Here is a 17109-nt window from a genome sequence, read left to right on the forward strand (position 1 = left end):
TTTAAAACTAAAAAAGAAAATCCTCTTTTTTATTTTTCTCAAAAATATAAAAAAGGATAGATATGGTTGGAAACATGGAATGTGCTGAGCTAAAGCAAAGACTTTCTGCCTGTATCCACTGAGAAGGTAGATTAATGGATATTCAGATATTGTTGTCTTCCAATCTTCTTAATAATACCAATGTGAATTGAGCATGTTGTCTTCAACCTAACAACATCAACCTTTATTTTAAATCAATTGATTCAATATTTATTTTCCATTAATACAACATAATTGTAAATGTTTCTGTGGTCAAATCTCTGTGTTGTGGGCCTTACTGAGTCATCTGCTTCCACCCCAACTTCACGTGTGCATTGTTGTACACCATACTGCTTCCTCATGCTTAAGGATCATCACCACACAAATATAGCCAATCATTCTTATAATATGGCCATGTAAGGTCACGGATTGAGCTGTCTTTAATTTTAACAAAGAAAACAAATGCATTTCATTTAAAATTATATTTAAAAAATGGTTCCTAATAGTGGCATAGAGTTTTAAATCAAAATATAAACATAATCATGGGGACTCTACTCAAACTTTAAGAATCAAAATCTAAATTTTTAAAATAATTTATAAGAGATGTTAACTAAGAAAAGGTAAATTTCCAAATTCTGTGGTAGTTTGCATGATGAAGGAACACAAAAAATCCACCGTCAAAACAAAAATGTAGGGAAGACATATTTGTTAACTAATTTATGAATATTTTAATTATTTATATTATTATCAATTAATAAAAATGCTTATTATATTTAATCTTAATTAGCATAAAGGTTAACTTGAAAGAATTCAACTTCTTTAAAGTTAATGAATATTTAAAAAAAAAATAAAAATATAGCTATTAAATTATTTTAGAAAAAGACATTCCTCACGTTGAAGGAGACATGAAACAAACTTAAAAATAAATTGATAAATAAATTGCATTTGATTAATGTTAATCAAAATTTAATATGTTTTACTTACATAAAAAGACATTATTCAATTATCTAACAATGTAATATTTAATAAATTTAATAATAGATGAGTTATTCACTTAAATAATATATATTTTTTTGAAATATTATGATTAAACTTAAATGATTATTAAATTAGATATATAGGCCAAATTAAAAAAATTGGTTTATTTAAACAAATTCATTTTTTTTATTTTAATTTTATAAATTTTAAAACCACCTTAAATATGTCATTTAAAGCGCTTTTCAAAGTTAAAAAAATAAAAATAAAAATAGAAAAAAATTTAACTTACTATAAAAGTGAAAACGAATATACTAATTTTGTTATTATTAAACTACTACTCTTAAATATTTACATTTAACCTGCAATTTTCAAATAAAATAAATAAAATAAAATTTAATTAATATATAAATTGTTATAAGAGGCACACCTCCAACTCTGAAGGTCACCGCTTAAGTAATTTGAATCACAGGATGGTTTGGTCCCCACCTTCTCCATTTCTTATCATTCTGCTACATTCTTCTGCTTAGTACATCCCCCTCAGCTTATATCAATTTTGGTCTGTTTTTAGTTTTTTTTTTATATCAAATTAATTTTATATTCTCAAGCTTTTGATTTAATTTAAGCAGTACATATTTCATCTTAATTAATCATATTTCAGATTCAAATCTTTTTATATCACTGTATATAAATATATTTAAAAAAAGTTTAATTTCATTATATAATTTTGAGTTTTTTTTATCAGAAATAAAATTGTCTCTTATAAAATATTTGTATACTTTATTAAAAAAATTAATAAATTTTATGTCAGATTTTTTTATTATAAGAGAAACCAAACAAGAACTTAATATTTTTATATATCATAATATATTTGATAGTTTAAAATTTGCAGGTAAGATGAATTTAAGTATATATTTTAATCATATTTAATTGTTTAAAATTGATTTTATGAAAGTTTAAAATAAACAAATAATCGTTTAAAATATTTGGATTGGTCTGTAGAAAGAATAGTATAGAGAATTTTTTGAAATAAGAAATAATATTAATTTTATTACATTATCAATGTAAAAAGTTAATATTATTAACTAATTAAACTACATTATAAGTATATTTTTATATTATTTATTAAAAAATCATTTATTCTTGTTGATATGTCAATTTATTATTAATTCACAATGTAAAAAAATTTTACATTGTTAGTGTATTTGAATTAAATTCATAAGAAATATATATTTAATTTTACTGTCATGGAATTAGTAATAATAATAATTTAATTTGATCTATTCTGAAAAAAAAAATTTAGGTTATCAATTAAATTAAAAAATAATTACAAATATAACTAAATAGTAATTTCAATAATTAACAATTTTTAATGATATTATTGTAGCAATTTATAATTAAATGATAATATATTACTTGTTAGTGTATTTTAGTTAATTTCTAATAATAAATAATATATACAAATATGTGAGTATTTCATTAGTTTTTCACTATTAAATTCATGTGTATTTAATTTGGTTTAATTATATTTTAACACATAGTTGATTGTTTTAGCAACATTTGATTACAAACTTATTAAATAAATAATTCATCTACCTACTTTAAAAGATGTATTTGAGGTCAAGCAAGTTTCCTAATCCTTATCCATGATTCCATGTTAACATTCTCTCCCCTAAAATTTTGTTGCACTCTAAATACATTTTGATTGGCAAACATAGAGAGGGAAAGACAAGAAGAAGAAAATGGGTAACAAAGTGTCCGGTGTCTTGTAGGATAGGATGTTGACATTTATTTTAAATTTGATTTGTTGTTGGTGTATTTTTCTTAATATTATCATCTTATGATATCAGCACATCATTTAAAGAAAGACAAATTACACTCACATCTTGTGAGATTTAATAAAATTATATTTGATATATTTTTCTTATATTATTCCGATTCCTTGAATTCACATAACTATACAAAAATCATGAAAAATTAAAGTTAATACAAATAACATATAATATTATAACTATATAAATTGAGGAAACTTTGTACAAAGTTCAAGGGGAAAAAAAGGAAAATAAAATGTCCATAAATTTTAAAATATATGTATAACAATTTATCTTTTAAAATATTAGAGTTAGTATATATTTGTTTTAACTTTTTCCTTAATTTTCAGATTAGCTATTAGAAACATGCATTTACATAGCAAAACAAAAAAACATACTAGGTAGTAGGGTTGGTTTAATAATAGGCTAGCATGTGATGGCTAAATGTACACTTAATTATAAGTTTCGATCTTATTTAGATCAATTATTTAGGGTCAAGTGACAAGACATATCCTTATAAATCACCAAGTTTTCGACATGATTGGCCTGCATTTAACTGATCACGAATTTGAATACAAGATGACTCACCACCTAACCCCAAGAACACACACAATGTAATAGTTATGAATATTTAACTTTTTTTAAATGATTTGGAAACTAACAATTAAGTGATAAATTAATAATACAACAAAGTTTTACATTAACTAGATTGAAGCCTGATTCAATAGCATAAATTAGGTGACATATACAGAGCATCAACATTGATGAGATCATGGTTCAGATACTTCCATTTTTGTCTATGACTCAGCTTACCATAACAATATTGAAAATTTGATTTACTGGATCAATAGAATATATTGCACTAATAAACACTGTTAATACTTATGTTGTTGCTGCAATCATATGAGATTTTATAGCATAATCAAGTTAATGTTTCTAAATCATAATCTTGTACCTACGAGGGGTGGCTCAGCTGGCAACACTGGTTAAAATTGTGGGAAGAGTCAAATGTTTGATCTCTACAAATATACTCGCAAAATGGAGTGAAAACCTTGACAATGCTCAAGTCCTGAGTCCAAAATAGTCAGCACCAATATGGAGAGTGAATATCGGATGATGTAAATAAATAAATAAAAATCATTATCTCTTACTTCAAGAAGAAATCATAATATTATAAAGAACAAACTCTATGTAGGTCTTTTAAAATTATATTAGCTTTTTGTTTAAAAATTGATAATCAAATTAATTATGTAAATATTTAAAATGTTACTATATTAATCTTTTAAACAAAATTCACTAAATCAATTCATCAAAGAACTATAAGTGTCAACATTTTTAAGTTTAAAAAAGAGTAAAACTTTATTGAAAGTCTAATTTAGTGATAAGTTATTAGACTAATATGACAATGTTTTACAATTTTAAGTGACTATTTTAAAAAGACTAAACTCTGACTTACTTAATTACCCTTTGATAAAATCGATTCCTAGCCCATGATAAATAACAAATTGCTATATATGCATAATAGCTTAGGATCGAATTCCTTATAGAGTTGCATGATTGGGATTGACCTAGACCACTTTACATGCACTTTATTATCAATCTCCAATTTCACTAGGTTATCAACCACTTTGTGAACCCCAAAAAAATATGTTGTTCTCCCTAGCCAAACAATACTTCATAGGAAACTGTAGGGTAACAGGGAAGGAAAAAAAAAAAAGCAGCAAGAACTCAAGGGACATGCATCATGATTCCTTTTGACTACTCTTCTATGGCTGAAGCACTTTGTTTTCAACTTTGGACAAGGTACAATGGATAATGTTATCAAGTTAAAACAGTGAGCCTCGTCATTATCAGAGCCAGATTAGCAAAGGTTGTTGATGTCCCCATTTGTCTGTGCCGACTAATGAACAGCAAAGCGAGCATTAAGCTTTGGTCCATCAAGGAATCCTTAGAGACTTCATGAACAAACCTTGGCCATTTTCTTTGCTTCCATTTTCAAAAATTGGAATGAGTTGTAATTTATTAGGATTTGGAATTATGAATCAGTCCAAATGATCATTGTTTTCTTCTAAAGGAACCTACTAGTGTTTCTACATTTGTCTTCTAAAATGCATGATATGTGGAAAGATATACTAACTAATTTCTTTAAGGGCACTAGTTAAAAATTTTAAAATAAAATTATTTTATTAAAAATATGATTAATGTACTCTTATTATGATGTTTGATTTTTATTTTTTTTTAATTATTGATACTTAAACTAGTGTGTGCAAGATCTTATGTTGAAAGCTAAAATAATCCAAAGCTCCACAAAAAAAGGAAAAAGAAAAAGAAAAAGAAAAAAAGACATGAGACTGTTTGAAACATACACCTGCGTGAGTTAAGACAAAACAAATGCAAGGCAAGCATATGACTAGTCATACAACATTATATTATACAGTAGAAACTACAGCTACTATAACCTCCCAAACACTAGCAAAAGCAGGACAATGTAGAGACCAGATTTTAATAGCATAATCTTACAGGCAAGCATTGGGCTTTAATTAACTTGTTTCACTCTTCAGCTAACCAAAATAATATTCATTCATGAGAATGATAGAAATGTACTATTTTTAAACATACTATTCAACATACTATTTATATTTAGTTTTTTTAAATGGTTTTTTTGACATGTGTCAAAGAATATGTATAAATTAGTCAATTTCGAAAAATATATTAGAAAGTGTGTTAGCAATTTTATATTTTTTTTCAGAATGCTTCATTTATTAGTTAGCCAAATTTTGTAAGTATGATGCTCATTTGTGCCAGAGACAAACTAGACTGGTCACTCTACCCTGTTTGTGTTTGAAGAACAGAAAAGCCCAACATTAAATGTATTTGGTCTATATTTTTGGCAAGCCTTGGCCGAATTTTCTTAACAGTATATTTTAATTACATTAACCCTCCTTGAGACGAGCATTAATAATAAATACACCATTTTTAAAAAGTCATTTTTTATATATTATTCTTACATGTTGACACTCACTATTTCTAAAAACTTACATACTTCGCCACTTACCAACGAATCATACATTTAATATCTCTAAAAATAACTCAAGAGATACAAGTGTAATTTTCTAAACAAGACGCAAGTATTATTAATATTAATTTCAAAAGTGGTCATTATAATTATCCCTACTTATTCATAAAGGATAATTAAGAAAAGTTAAGTATATCCACTTGTAGGGTACTAGGGCATCCTCAACTTGACTTCAGCGGAGACAATGCTCCTGCTGTATCGTGTATTACAATTTAAAAGCCCATTCAACTTGCATGACTCTGACGATCAATTAGTATGAAGAATTTAGACCCCGAAAATATGAAAAATAGGATGCAACATTTAAAGGATTTCACTCAATGCATCCCCACAAGTAATACATTGTATACTCCCTCCATCTCATATTAATTGTCACTTAATACTATTTATACATTTCTTAAAAAATGATTAATTTACCAATTAATAAAATAAAATAAATCAATTTTACTAAAATATTACTATTAGAAGTGCTGAAATTATTACAGTAATCAAGTAATAACTAATCTTATAATTACTTTATTAACTACTTGACAAAAATTATCCCTAATAAATAAAAGTATTATTGAAAATATTAATTAATGCTTTCTTAATATTTTAAGGTAACAAATGATTTAAGACAAAAAAAAAAGGTGTTCAAGTGATGTGATACTTAATACGAGAGAAAAGAAATAATATTTTATGGAAAGTGCATTAATCTCTTGGATCATTATATCCTAGAACATATACATCTACATCTTTTACTTCGGCATGAGAATTGTTTGCTTTTATTTGAGATAGAAATTTGAAAGAAAATGGAACATTTTAACTAAACAAGCCAAAACAAAGTATAATTGCAGAATGAGCTGATCAAGGTAACAAACTATCAAGTTCAGTGCCTTCCATTTTGCTCAGTTAGTAAAGCAAGAGTAACAGTTAAGTTTACCACACAATTTTACAACAGTTAAGTTTACCACAGAATTTTACAACAAGCCAAGTTATCAACAAAATGAGTTACAAAAATTCTGTTTCCCAGCAAAGGTGAAGAACCATACTAGTTCATTGCCTTGCTGTAACCCCAGGATAAATAACTATCCTGCGAACCGAATTCCTACAAAAACAAGAAAACATATTAAAATAACGTTAAAATGAATTAATTGTAACATAACCATTGAGAACATGGGAATACCAGCTGACTTAGTCGAAACTCTGAAGGTGTGTCATGCTCTACATTTGCAGGATCAAGAACAAGGTTTTGACACTCTTCGATATCCTTCTTCAGATGCTCTGGTCCAAGCTGAGCATAAACAGAAAATCCCGGTTGGTTCTTATGTTCTTCATGTTTCCCATCTCTATTCGGAGATTGGCTATGAAGTAGATCATCACACAAGGTGAGTGCCTCAACCAGTTGTTGTGAATCCAAGAGATTCTGCGACTCGCTGTCCCACCACTTTTGGCCTTCGCCAGCATTATTTTCTTCATTATCCATCCCTTCATTAGGTTGAGGTTCTACCAAGGATGAATCAGTTTTCTCAACCTCTTCGCAATCAGGTTGAATTTCATCTAAACAATCCATCTGAAGAGGCTTTGGCACAATACAAAGCAGAACCAAAGAGTAGAACAGGAATTATCATCTTCAGTAAGCACTACTTTCAAATATCACCAAAATATATCATCACAATGCACAAGAAGCACCTACCAAAAGTAATCTCAAAACACATCAAGTATTAGAAGTGTAGCTAGATGGCTAAGTTACATTCCTTGCATTAATAAAGAATTGTAAAATTATTTCAGAGAAGTGGAACCAGCTAGCATGTACCAGCTGAAAGAAACCTGATCATACACATAGACACGTGTGTATATATATATATATATATATTGTGAATTTGACCCACCATTCATTTTGACAGATCTCTGATACATCAAATGACATGTAAAATTCAGATTAACTGCTTAAAATGTTTGAGTAAAGAAAACAAAGCGAACAAGACACACATATATATGTTATAACTATTAGGTATTCAGAGTTTCCTTCATGAAATAGCAATGAGTTGTAGAACATGATGTTATTCATATCTGTTTTTCACTATGTGGAGTATCAATGAATGTGTTAAGAATAGGATTCAAAATTTATTAGATGAAAGCAAGTATTTCTACCCATGTATGATTGCCTAAATTTAAAATGCTACACTAACTATCTGATACACCCTCTTCCAAATAACAAAAACAAAACACACAAACACAATACAATTCACGGCAGAGTGAAAATAGGTAAGAGATTTTGATATTTGATAACAATAAAATATGGTTGAAGATTTTACCTGAGCAATGGTATCAGTTTCTTGTCCTAGGTCTAGATCTGCATGCCGCCTTTCACCACAAGGAGGCTCAGGAGTCACAGATTTGGGGGTGACTGGATCCACTTTCACAACTGTTGCTTCAGCAGTTTCAGGAACATCCTGGTCATCTTTATCACCCAGTTTGACCTGCTGTTGCTGGTAAAACACTTTTGAGATAACATACTCTCCATCTTTTTCATCCTCTTCTGTTCCTAGGTGATATTGATGCATAACCCAATTAGTTTTCTCAGTTTTTCCTCCTCTTATATTGCCCACATTCAGAACCATAATCTTTTTACAGCCTTTTTGAACGCCACTCAAGAAAACTGGTTTAGTCCTTCCAGTCTTGTGCCAGCGGACATCACCAAAATCTTGGTCTTGTATTTTACGGCGCTTTCGGGTGCCAGTGTTGTAAGCCTTGATTGCTCTGTAGAAGAAGTGGGAAGCACTTCCATCTTGCTTAACACCTAAAATTTTCACCATAGCTTAACATATCGATAGAAAAGTAATATAAAATTAAAATTTGAATAAAACTCATGCTACACTGCTACCAACCAGGTAAATTTCTAGGATGAGTATAACAGATTCCATAATCCTCATCAAGAGTGCTGATAAATTCATCAATGAAAGGATGAAGTTTCGAATTTCCTACACCAACTTTCGCAAGCAAGTGGCAGATTATCTCCTGATCAGATGGATCAAATTTAACACCTTTTGGTAAGCCAGGCCACTCTTGTGCTACCTAACAAGAAATTTTAAAAGTCAAAACAGTTATAATTATTTAAGTGCTATACTTGGGGATGAAAAGGATCAAGTTTCAGCCTTAACTTCATTGTGTTTTGATTTTTAACTCAATAATGCTAATAAAATTTCAAGATGTTTCTAAGAATTCATATATATGGCAGGTAGCAGTGCTGAAAAGAACAAAAGAAAGTACCCAAGTAACAAAGAACTGTTCAGACATTTAGCTTGTGAGTTGGGAATATCTCAACCCAACCCATGTAACCAAGGATTAATATACTATAGTTCTGATTTTCCCTTTTCCCAATTACTTCTGCATAAAAATTTTGATGATTCCTGAGGCGTAACACACATTCACATCAATTGGTAATTAAACTTCCAAGCAAATGATATTCAATAGGAAGATGAAAATAGCAGCAGACAAGTATTTCATACTCAAAATTACTAGAGACTATGCCAAAATAGTCTGAAACTGAAAGTAAAGTAAGGGATTAAGCGCAACTGACTAACACTTTAGATAACTAGTATATTAACGATTTAACGTTATCCACTCCTAATGACAATTAACAAGCTAATAAAAAAAATGGCTATTTGACTATTCCCTTTTCAAGTTATTAATTAAAACTGAAATTCTTATCCATTTAATATTCTATATTTAGTTCAGTTAAACCAGCAACCCATCTCAGTTACAGTTGGTTGAGGTTTCAATATAGGAAGAAATGCAAAACCACTCCATTTCTTGCACAAAAACATTTAATTAATAGTTGATCTTGCTGAATCACCATAAAATACAAGCAAAACTTGCATAAATATGATGAAAAATACTTATTCACACTTAAGGAGATAAATGGAGTAACACTAGAGACAAGGAAGGTTTAAAGGGAACATATACTCTGAATAGACTTAAAAAAAATAACATTAGATCAATGCAATTTCTACCAAAAGAATATGTAATGATGAAACCCAATCAGGAAAATGAACATTTAAGTAAAAAGAAAAAAAATTCATGGGCATACATCACTGTTGTCAATAGTGTGCTGACAGTTTGGGCAAGCCTTGGTAGGATTGCTTTTCCATATAACCCTTTCCGGATCACATGCTCCTGATGCACTTTTTATTTTGGTTGCAATTCTACTTTTGTCCACCAACCATGATGTTCTGCACATACAAAAAGAGTCAAGAACCAAAAATATTACTTGGCTGGGGCAGCATGAGTCCATTGTGTAATTTAGGCACTCAGTATCAGAACTCAACAAACATCATGCAGTGGATGTGGACAGGCATTTCATTTTAAACTTCGATAAAATATACAAATACTAAGGTAAGGTAAACAAAAATGCAAGATTAAGTGCAATTGACACACCTATTTGACCATCAAAGGGTAAATAACACCCAAAAAGACAAATGAACAAACAAAAATGAAACTTTTAACTTTTGATTGCTTTCAAGATCTTTCATTTGCCTTTTAATGAGAGAACTATGAACATGTTATGTACTACTATATAAGGATGAACCTAACACAGAAATTCAACCAAAATATTAAAAAAAGTTATATTTTTCACATGAACTATCTAACCCCATCTAAGCTCACTTTTCTTTCATAGAACAATGAAAGTCGCAAATACAAACCGACCCACCTTAAAAACTTTACTAAAACGCAAAAAAGTCGTAATTTTTTTTCAATAAAACTAGCTAATACCATGTACGAACTTCCACTTCTTGTTCAATCACAGACCAAAGAAAATCGCAAAGACGAACCAATCCAATCAGAACACACAAAAGATAACATTTTCACAAGCAACTAGGTAACCCCATTTAGATAATATAGTAGCAAAAACTGCATCCAAGGACAATGTTGTTCTATGATGTTTCAGAGAGAAAACCAAAGTGATAAATAGAGTTTGACGTCAAACATGCTAAGAAAGAGAAGGGTACATACCCAGCCATCGGAGAGTGATCGATGATTCAAAGCGTTCTTCTTTTTCTGCTGTTTTAGGCTGTGGGAAACTTCCAATTTTAATTTAATTTGGTCTGAAATAAAAAAGAAAAAAAAAAGTGGTTTAATAGTGAATTCTTCGTTTCTTTTTTTCATTCTGATTTTATATAATTTTTTTTCAAAATTTGAAATTTACTACAGTTCATTGTGAATCGTCTTGGAACATATTGGTATCAGTATAAAATTAAAGGAAAATGAGTGGCAGCAAGGACAATAATTAAAGCAGGGAGCGACTAGCGAGTGAACACGTTGCCGTTGACTGACTTTTCGTATTATCCTTTTGTGGGGTTTTGAATGATTGATGAATTGTCAAGGGGCATGTTTGTCCATCTCAATTTCTTCTTTATATTTCGTGCAATCCTAGCATCATAATTTTTAATATACTTTTTTTATCTTATAAATATTAAATATTTTATAATAAGTCTTTGTAAAAATATTTTGTTAAATTTAATTTTTGAAAAGTTAAAAAGTTAAATTTTAATTTATGCTGTTAATTGTTTTTTGTTAAATTTAATTTATTCAACTTTAAACTAAACATGCACTAAATTATATTAAATTAAACATTACAATGAAACTGACAAGTAGATAATAAAATTAAGAAAAAAATAGTTTGGATATGTTTAAACCTAAAAACTATTCTAATAAAATCAGCTGACATCCAAAAATGCTTCGCTTAAGAGGAAGCGTACATTTTATTCAAATCATGCTATGTTCTATAATCAATCTATGTATAGAATTTGGAATATAAATGTTTAAATAAGAATGTTTTTTGAAATTTTCACGATTGATTTTTAGGAGTTAGTTTTTTATCATGTCAAAATAATTTCATTTGCATTTTTTAAACATAATACTGATTTAAATTTAAATTTTTAATTTTTAAATTAACGTTATTTATTTAATATAATATAATATTTATTATTAATGATTATAATATTTTTTTTTTAAATGATAGACTTTATTAAATTTTAGTGTATATATATATATATAAGTCCAAACAAAAATAAAAAAATTACCTAATCATATTGAAAAAGTAAATTCTCTTATAATCCTCTCTTAGTTGGGATGGATACAAGTTTGCAAGAAAAGAGATTAAAAAATTAACTCATTTTTGTGCACTTAAATACTTAGTTAGTTAAAAAAAATTAACATAATTGTTAAATTTTCTAAAAATATAATAAATAATATTAATTTTATAATAAATTAGACAAACAACTTAATCTCTCTAGTAATTAGATACAAATTATAATTTATAGATACATTAAAGATTTCTAATGTTAAGAGAATGACTAATTTAAAATCAATTTCAATTAGATTAGGTCACTAACTAAGATTCAAAAATAAAACTCATACTTGAAATAAAATTTAACGAAATCAGCACACCTTGATCATCCCTAACTAATCGTCTGCTGCCAATCCTTAAACACTGCCATTGACATTAAACTTGAAGTAATACAATATATTTATAATTATCATGAAAAAATTAATAGATATACTCGAATAGTTTGTCCTTAAAAGAAAAAATGTGTTGTGTTAAAAAACAAACAGTACTTACATATGCATTTGGTAGGTGTCTTACTTTTTCCTTTCCACGTGCACTTTGCAGATCTCTGAGAAGAGTAGAAAATCAAACCCAAATGTTAACCTCATCGAAATGGAAAGGACAGCCATGGCGGATAATGAATTATTCGGATAGGTTTGAAATTGAATCACTTCCCTTAAAAAAGAAAAAACAAAATTTGATTTTATTTGATAGGAAAATTTTGATTTTGTAGGTTTATTTTTTGGTTAATTTTGTATTTTATTTATTTTTATCTTTTTTATAAGTTATAACTTGTATTAGATTAGATAGTTTTATAAACACTTTTATATATTTTGAAGCATAGTAGGAAGAGATAATTTTTCTTTTCTAACACCTTTTTATAAAATATATTTGTTATGGGTAAGGTTGGGTCAGATTTTACCATAAATAAAATTTAATTATGTTCTGTTAGGTTAGAAAGTTAGAATCGAGTTTACAATTTTTCAAAACTAAACTCATTAAACTTAGGTTAAATTGGATTGAGTTAATAGATTGGTATGTGTTTTCTATTTATCATTTTTAAAATATAGTATTTATAAAATTAAAATGAAAACAGACAAATTGAAAAAAAAAATTACAGCAATTTAAGTTTGTTGAGTTTGAAAATGATCAGCTCGATACTCAATCTGATAAAGTTACGTTTTAATTAGTTTATCCGAACTAATTTAAAAAATTTAATTAACAAAATCCTCAATATAATTTGATAATTAGTTAAATGTGTGTTGTTCGTCCTACCTTAGTTGGATTTGTAAAATGTTGAAAATCACAAGATTCTTTTGATATATTTTAATTTTATTAAGCTACTAGTAGTATATATTAAATAGTAATTAATAAGAAATTTTTTTACTGTATTAATAATCAAATATTTAATATTGAATGACGTTACTATACTCACAAGAATAATAGGAGAAACTTTCTTAAAATTCATCAAATATAGTTAGGTGCAATCGTGGAATTATTCTGTACCATATATACGCTGAATATAAAAGATTTAGAAACAATGGAACCATTATCTATTAATATATATATTTACATTTTTTAACCTTAATAACTCGCATACTGTCTAAAACTACCAACTTAATTTGTCATTAATGATGAATAAATTATATGCAGAGAACAATTGTTTTAGCCAAAAACGTAAATTACTTTGATCTTGACTAATTTAAATTGGGCAAACTTGAATATGAGAGTAAAGTTTTCTTAAACACATAACTGGGAAAGAAAAGAAACGTTAAGGAAATGTTTTTATTTTAAATAAATATATTTTGAATTAATATTTAAAATATGGGAATCATTGTACTTTCAAAGATGGGAATCATTTTAAATGTTAATTCAAGGATGCTATCTGTCAGTCAAAGGAAGGGTAGTGAGAGCTAAACTTCAAAAGCAAAAGAAACCTTATGATCAAAACTTGTGATTGTTTCATACGTTAACATTTCAACGTGGAAGAGTAGATGAAAATGGTTAGCACCATCAACTTTTTACATTCAACATTTGTATCCATAAATGCAAAAGCTGCGCTCCTATATATAACTATGTACAACACACGTTGCTATATCATTTACAGGAGAGTCACGTTTCATCTTTTTATAATTGTGTGAGTGAGTCCAATTTTCTCTAGCACTACTCCTAGGTTGTTGGAAACAAAAAACCATGGTGTCAGCAACAATGTCTTCCACGACCAGAAACCGAATTTTGGTGATCGGAGGAACTGGTTTCATGGGTCAGTTTATAACTAAGGCAAGTCTTGCTTTTGGATACCCTACCTATTTGCTGCTCAAGCCAGGACCTGTCACCCCTTCAAAGGCTTCCATTGTCAAAACCTTCCAAGACAAAGGTGCTAAGGTCATTCATGTGAGTGAAAGTCACTCTTTAGTCTTGCATTTTGTTTTTCTTTCAGTTTTTTTTGGTCATGAAAAGTAATTAAACCACTGTTGATAAAAATGCTCTTGTTAACTCTTTTTATTCTAGCAATCCAGACCTTAGTAGTGAAGTTACTTATGTAGCTTTTATTGATGAATTTAAAGGAGAGAAAAAAGAAAGAAAGAAAAGATAATTGGGAAGAGAGAAGAAGGGTGACGTATGTGTTTGATGGAGGAAAAAGGAGAATGTTTTTGTTTGTGGGGTCCGAAAAATATTCCCCTACATTGGAGGAGGGAGTGAGGAATTTTTGTTATAGTATAAAAATATAAAAAATGATTTTTTAATATAAATTTTATTAATAATTTATTTATTATTATTATAAAGTTTTTGTACATAATTTACTTATTTTTAAATTTTTTCTTATTGAATTAAGCAAGTGAAATATTTTTTTTTTCACTTTCTTCTTTTTACTTTTACATATTCAAAGAACACATTTTTTAATCTTTTTTTTATTTTATTTTTCATTTTTTTTATCTCTCCTTCAGATAAAAGGTTATAGAAAAGATAAAATATTTAGGGCATATCTGTTTGCATTTTTAAAAAGTTTTTTTTAAATTTTATACTCTTGTTCTCTTTCTCATTCATTTGCGCATGTGTGTATGGCAGGGTGCGATAAATGATAAAGAATTCATGGTGAAGATTTTCAAAGAGCATGAGATAGACGTTGTCATTTCTCTTGTAGGGGGCGAAAATGTGTTGGATCAGCTTCTGTTATTGGAATCCATGAAATCTGTCAACACTATCAAGGTGACAAGTTCTCTTAATTATTTAATGAGAAAATATTAAATATAGTTTACTTTAGGCCTAAATATTTTGTTCATGTGTTTATGTTGGGATGCAGAGGTTTTTGCCTTCAGAGTTTGGGCACGATGTGGACAAGACAAATCCAGTGGAGCCAGGTCTAAGAATGTACAAAGAGAAGCGTTTGATTAGGCGTCTGATTCAAGAATATGGCATTCCTTACACTAACATATGCTGCAATTCCATTGCTTCTTGGCCTTATTATGACAACTGTCATCCAACCAAGGTTCCCCCACCCTTAGATCAGTTTCAAATCTATGGTGATGGCAACGTCAAAGGTATTTTCAATCTTTAATTTATGTTATCATTTTGTAACAATGTGATATATGTTTATGTAATGTGAAGATTTTGTTGTATGTGCAGCGTACTTTGTTGATGGCAATGATATTGGAAGGTTCACAATGAAGGCAATTGATGATATCAGAACACTCAACAAAAGTGTCCATTTTCGACCCTCAAACAATTGTTATTCCATCAACGAGCTTGCTTCTTTATGGGAAAAGAAAATTGGTCGAACAATCCCCAGAGTCACCGTAACAGGGGATGATCTTCTAGCTATAGCTGCAGGTTCCATCACAATTCCCTTCCCACCACATAATTATTTGACTAAAGATCAAAATCAACAATTTTTAAGGGAATGAAGGGATTAAAACAAAAAAAAATAGTAATTTTATAGGAATCAGAATCAAATTTTGGTATATTTTGAAGACAAAAACATATTGAACTCGTACTGAAATTTCTATACTATTTTCTTACCATAAAACATTTGACAATTATTATTATTATTATTATTTGTAGTGATTGGTGTTGCAGTTAGTTAAAGACCACGTAGTTCATTGAATGAATAATAATTTTGGTGTGTATGCGCAGAAAATTGTATACCTCGAAGTGTTGTAGCATCTTTCACCCATGATATTTTCATCAATGGTTGCCAAGTTAATTTCAGCACTGATGGACCTAATGATGTTGAGATTAACAAACTCTATCCTGATGAAAATTTTCGATGCTTAGAAGATTGCTACGAGGACTTTGTTCCAATGACTCATGACAAGGTTCAAGGAGGAACAAGTGAAATTAGCAACAGAAAGTCTTTGGTAGAGGCAGTGCCAATCACAGCCATGGGCTAGCTGAAAAGAACCCACCTTAAGATTTTCTGTAACTGTTCAAAAAATTTATAAGTAGGGGCAGAAATTGTTCTGATTATAATAAATGGATATATTTATAAGTTGTTGTCAGCCTGTTTTCTTATGTGTTCAGGTCAAGAAGTTGCTTCATTTCACCCAATTAGTTATAGTATGATCTTCAGAGACTTTCATCGCTGTAATGTATTCTTTTTAAACCTTGAAATAGCCCTTTCATGCCTGTAATAAAATTCTTGTTACTTTGTCTTGGTGCTACTATATATATGTTCAGATTTACTCTGTCATTGGATCATATGAACGTGATTTAAGGTTAATGATTTTACATCGTTGAGAAGAAATCTCAAACGTAAACAATTACAATTTTTTTTAATAATTTTCATAAAATATTAAATTCATCAGTCCTACTGTTAACTAAAATCAACAAATTTATCTTGAAATGTTGTAATTTTTTTAAAAATTTTAAATAGACACACTCATATCATACACATATACATCTATTTTAGTTTCATTTTAATTCTAATCGAATAACTTGTATACCACAAAAAGTACTTACAATACCACATTAAATTCTTTTATTTTAAAAATATATTTTCTTGTCTCATTAATAAGAAGAGGAGTGTTAGGAACACTATTTATTACATCTTTTTAACATATTTTTAATTATTAAATAAAATTTGTTAAATGCTCCAAAAGCATGGTAGAGAATTATTAAATTAAGAATAAAACTCATATAAT

General features: G+C 28.5%; 2 protein-coding genes across 3 annotated transcripts; one reads left to right on the plus strand and one right to left on the minus strand.

The window, feature by feature from the left end:
* Positions 1-6686: 6686 nt before the first annotated feature.
* Positions 6687-10968, minus strand: LOC113869207 (SUPPRESSOR OF GAMMA RESPONSE 1). 2 transcript variants are annotated; one of them, XM_027505422.1, is made up of 6 exons: positions 10873-10968; positions 9950-10091; positions 8748-8934; positions 8175-8659; positions 7043-7438; positions 6687-6964 (listed from the first exon to the last, which is right to left on the minus strand). In XM_027505422.1, the coding sequence occupies exons 1-6, from the start codon at positions 10878-10880 to the stop codon at positions 6908-6910; spliced, it is 1275 nt and encodes a 424-aa protein (XP_027361223.1). In that variant the 5' UTR covers positions 10881-10968; the 3' UTR covers positions 6687-6907. The 2 variants fall into 2 exon arrangements, with proteins under 2 accessions (XP_027361223.1, XP_027361224.1); XM_027505423.1 differs by lacking the exon at positions 10873-10968 and having other exon boundaries at positions 6728-6964; positions 9950-10099.
* A 3193-nt stretch (positions 10969-14161) lies between these two features.
* Positions 14162-16359, plus strand: LOC113869601 (leucoanthocyanidin reductase-like). The gene is made up of 5 exons (XM_027506019.1): positions 14162-14362; positions 15038-15178; positions 15273-15510; positions 15596-15799; positions 16103-16359. Exons 1-5 carry the CDS (start codon positions 14162-14164, stop codon positions 16357-16359), a joined length of 1041 nt encoding a protein of 346 aa, XP_027361820.1.
* Positions 16360-17109: the final 750 nt, after the last annotated feature.

The sequence above is a fragment of the Abrus precatorius genome, unplaced genomic scaffold, assembly GCF_003935025.1.
Source record: "Abrus precatorius isolate BTA unplaced genomic scaffold, Abrus_2018 Scaffold6, whole genome shotgun sequence".
Taxonomy (NCBI): Eukaryota; Viridiplantae; Streptophyta; class Magnoliopsida; order Fabales; family Fabaceae; genus Abrus; species Abrus precatorius.

Bases quoted from the DNA above. Each gene is read 5' to 3' on its own strand.
- LOC113869601 (XM_027506019.1), top strand. From the start codon at position 14,162: ATGGTGTCAGCAACAATGTCTTCCACGACCAGAAACCGAATTTTGGTG. The intron at 15,179-15,272 runs GTGACAAGTTCT...GTTGGGATGCAG, and splicing joins AATCTGTCAACACTATCAAG to AGGTTTTTGCCTTCAGAGTT. The intron at 15,511-15,595 runs GTATTTTCAATC...TTGTATGTGCAG, and splicing joins TGGTGATGGCAACGTCAAAG to CGTACTTTGTTGATGGCAAT.
- LOC113869207 (XM_027505422.1), bottom strand. The intron at 8,935-9,949 runs GTATGCCCATGA...ATTTCTTGTTAG, and splicing joins ACACTATTGACAACAGTGAT to GTAGCACAAGAGTGGCCTGG. The intron at 6,965-7,042 runs GTATTCCCATGT...TTGTTTTTGTAG, and splicing joins AGTTTCGACTAAGTCAGCTG to GAATTCGGTTCGCAGGATAG.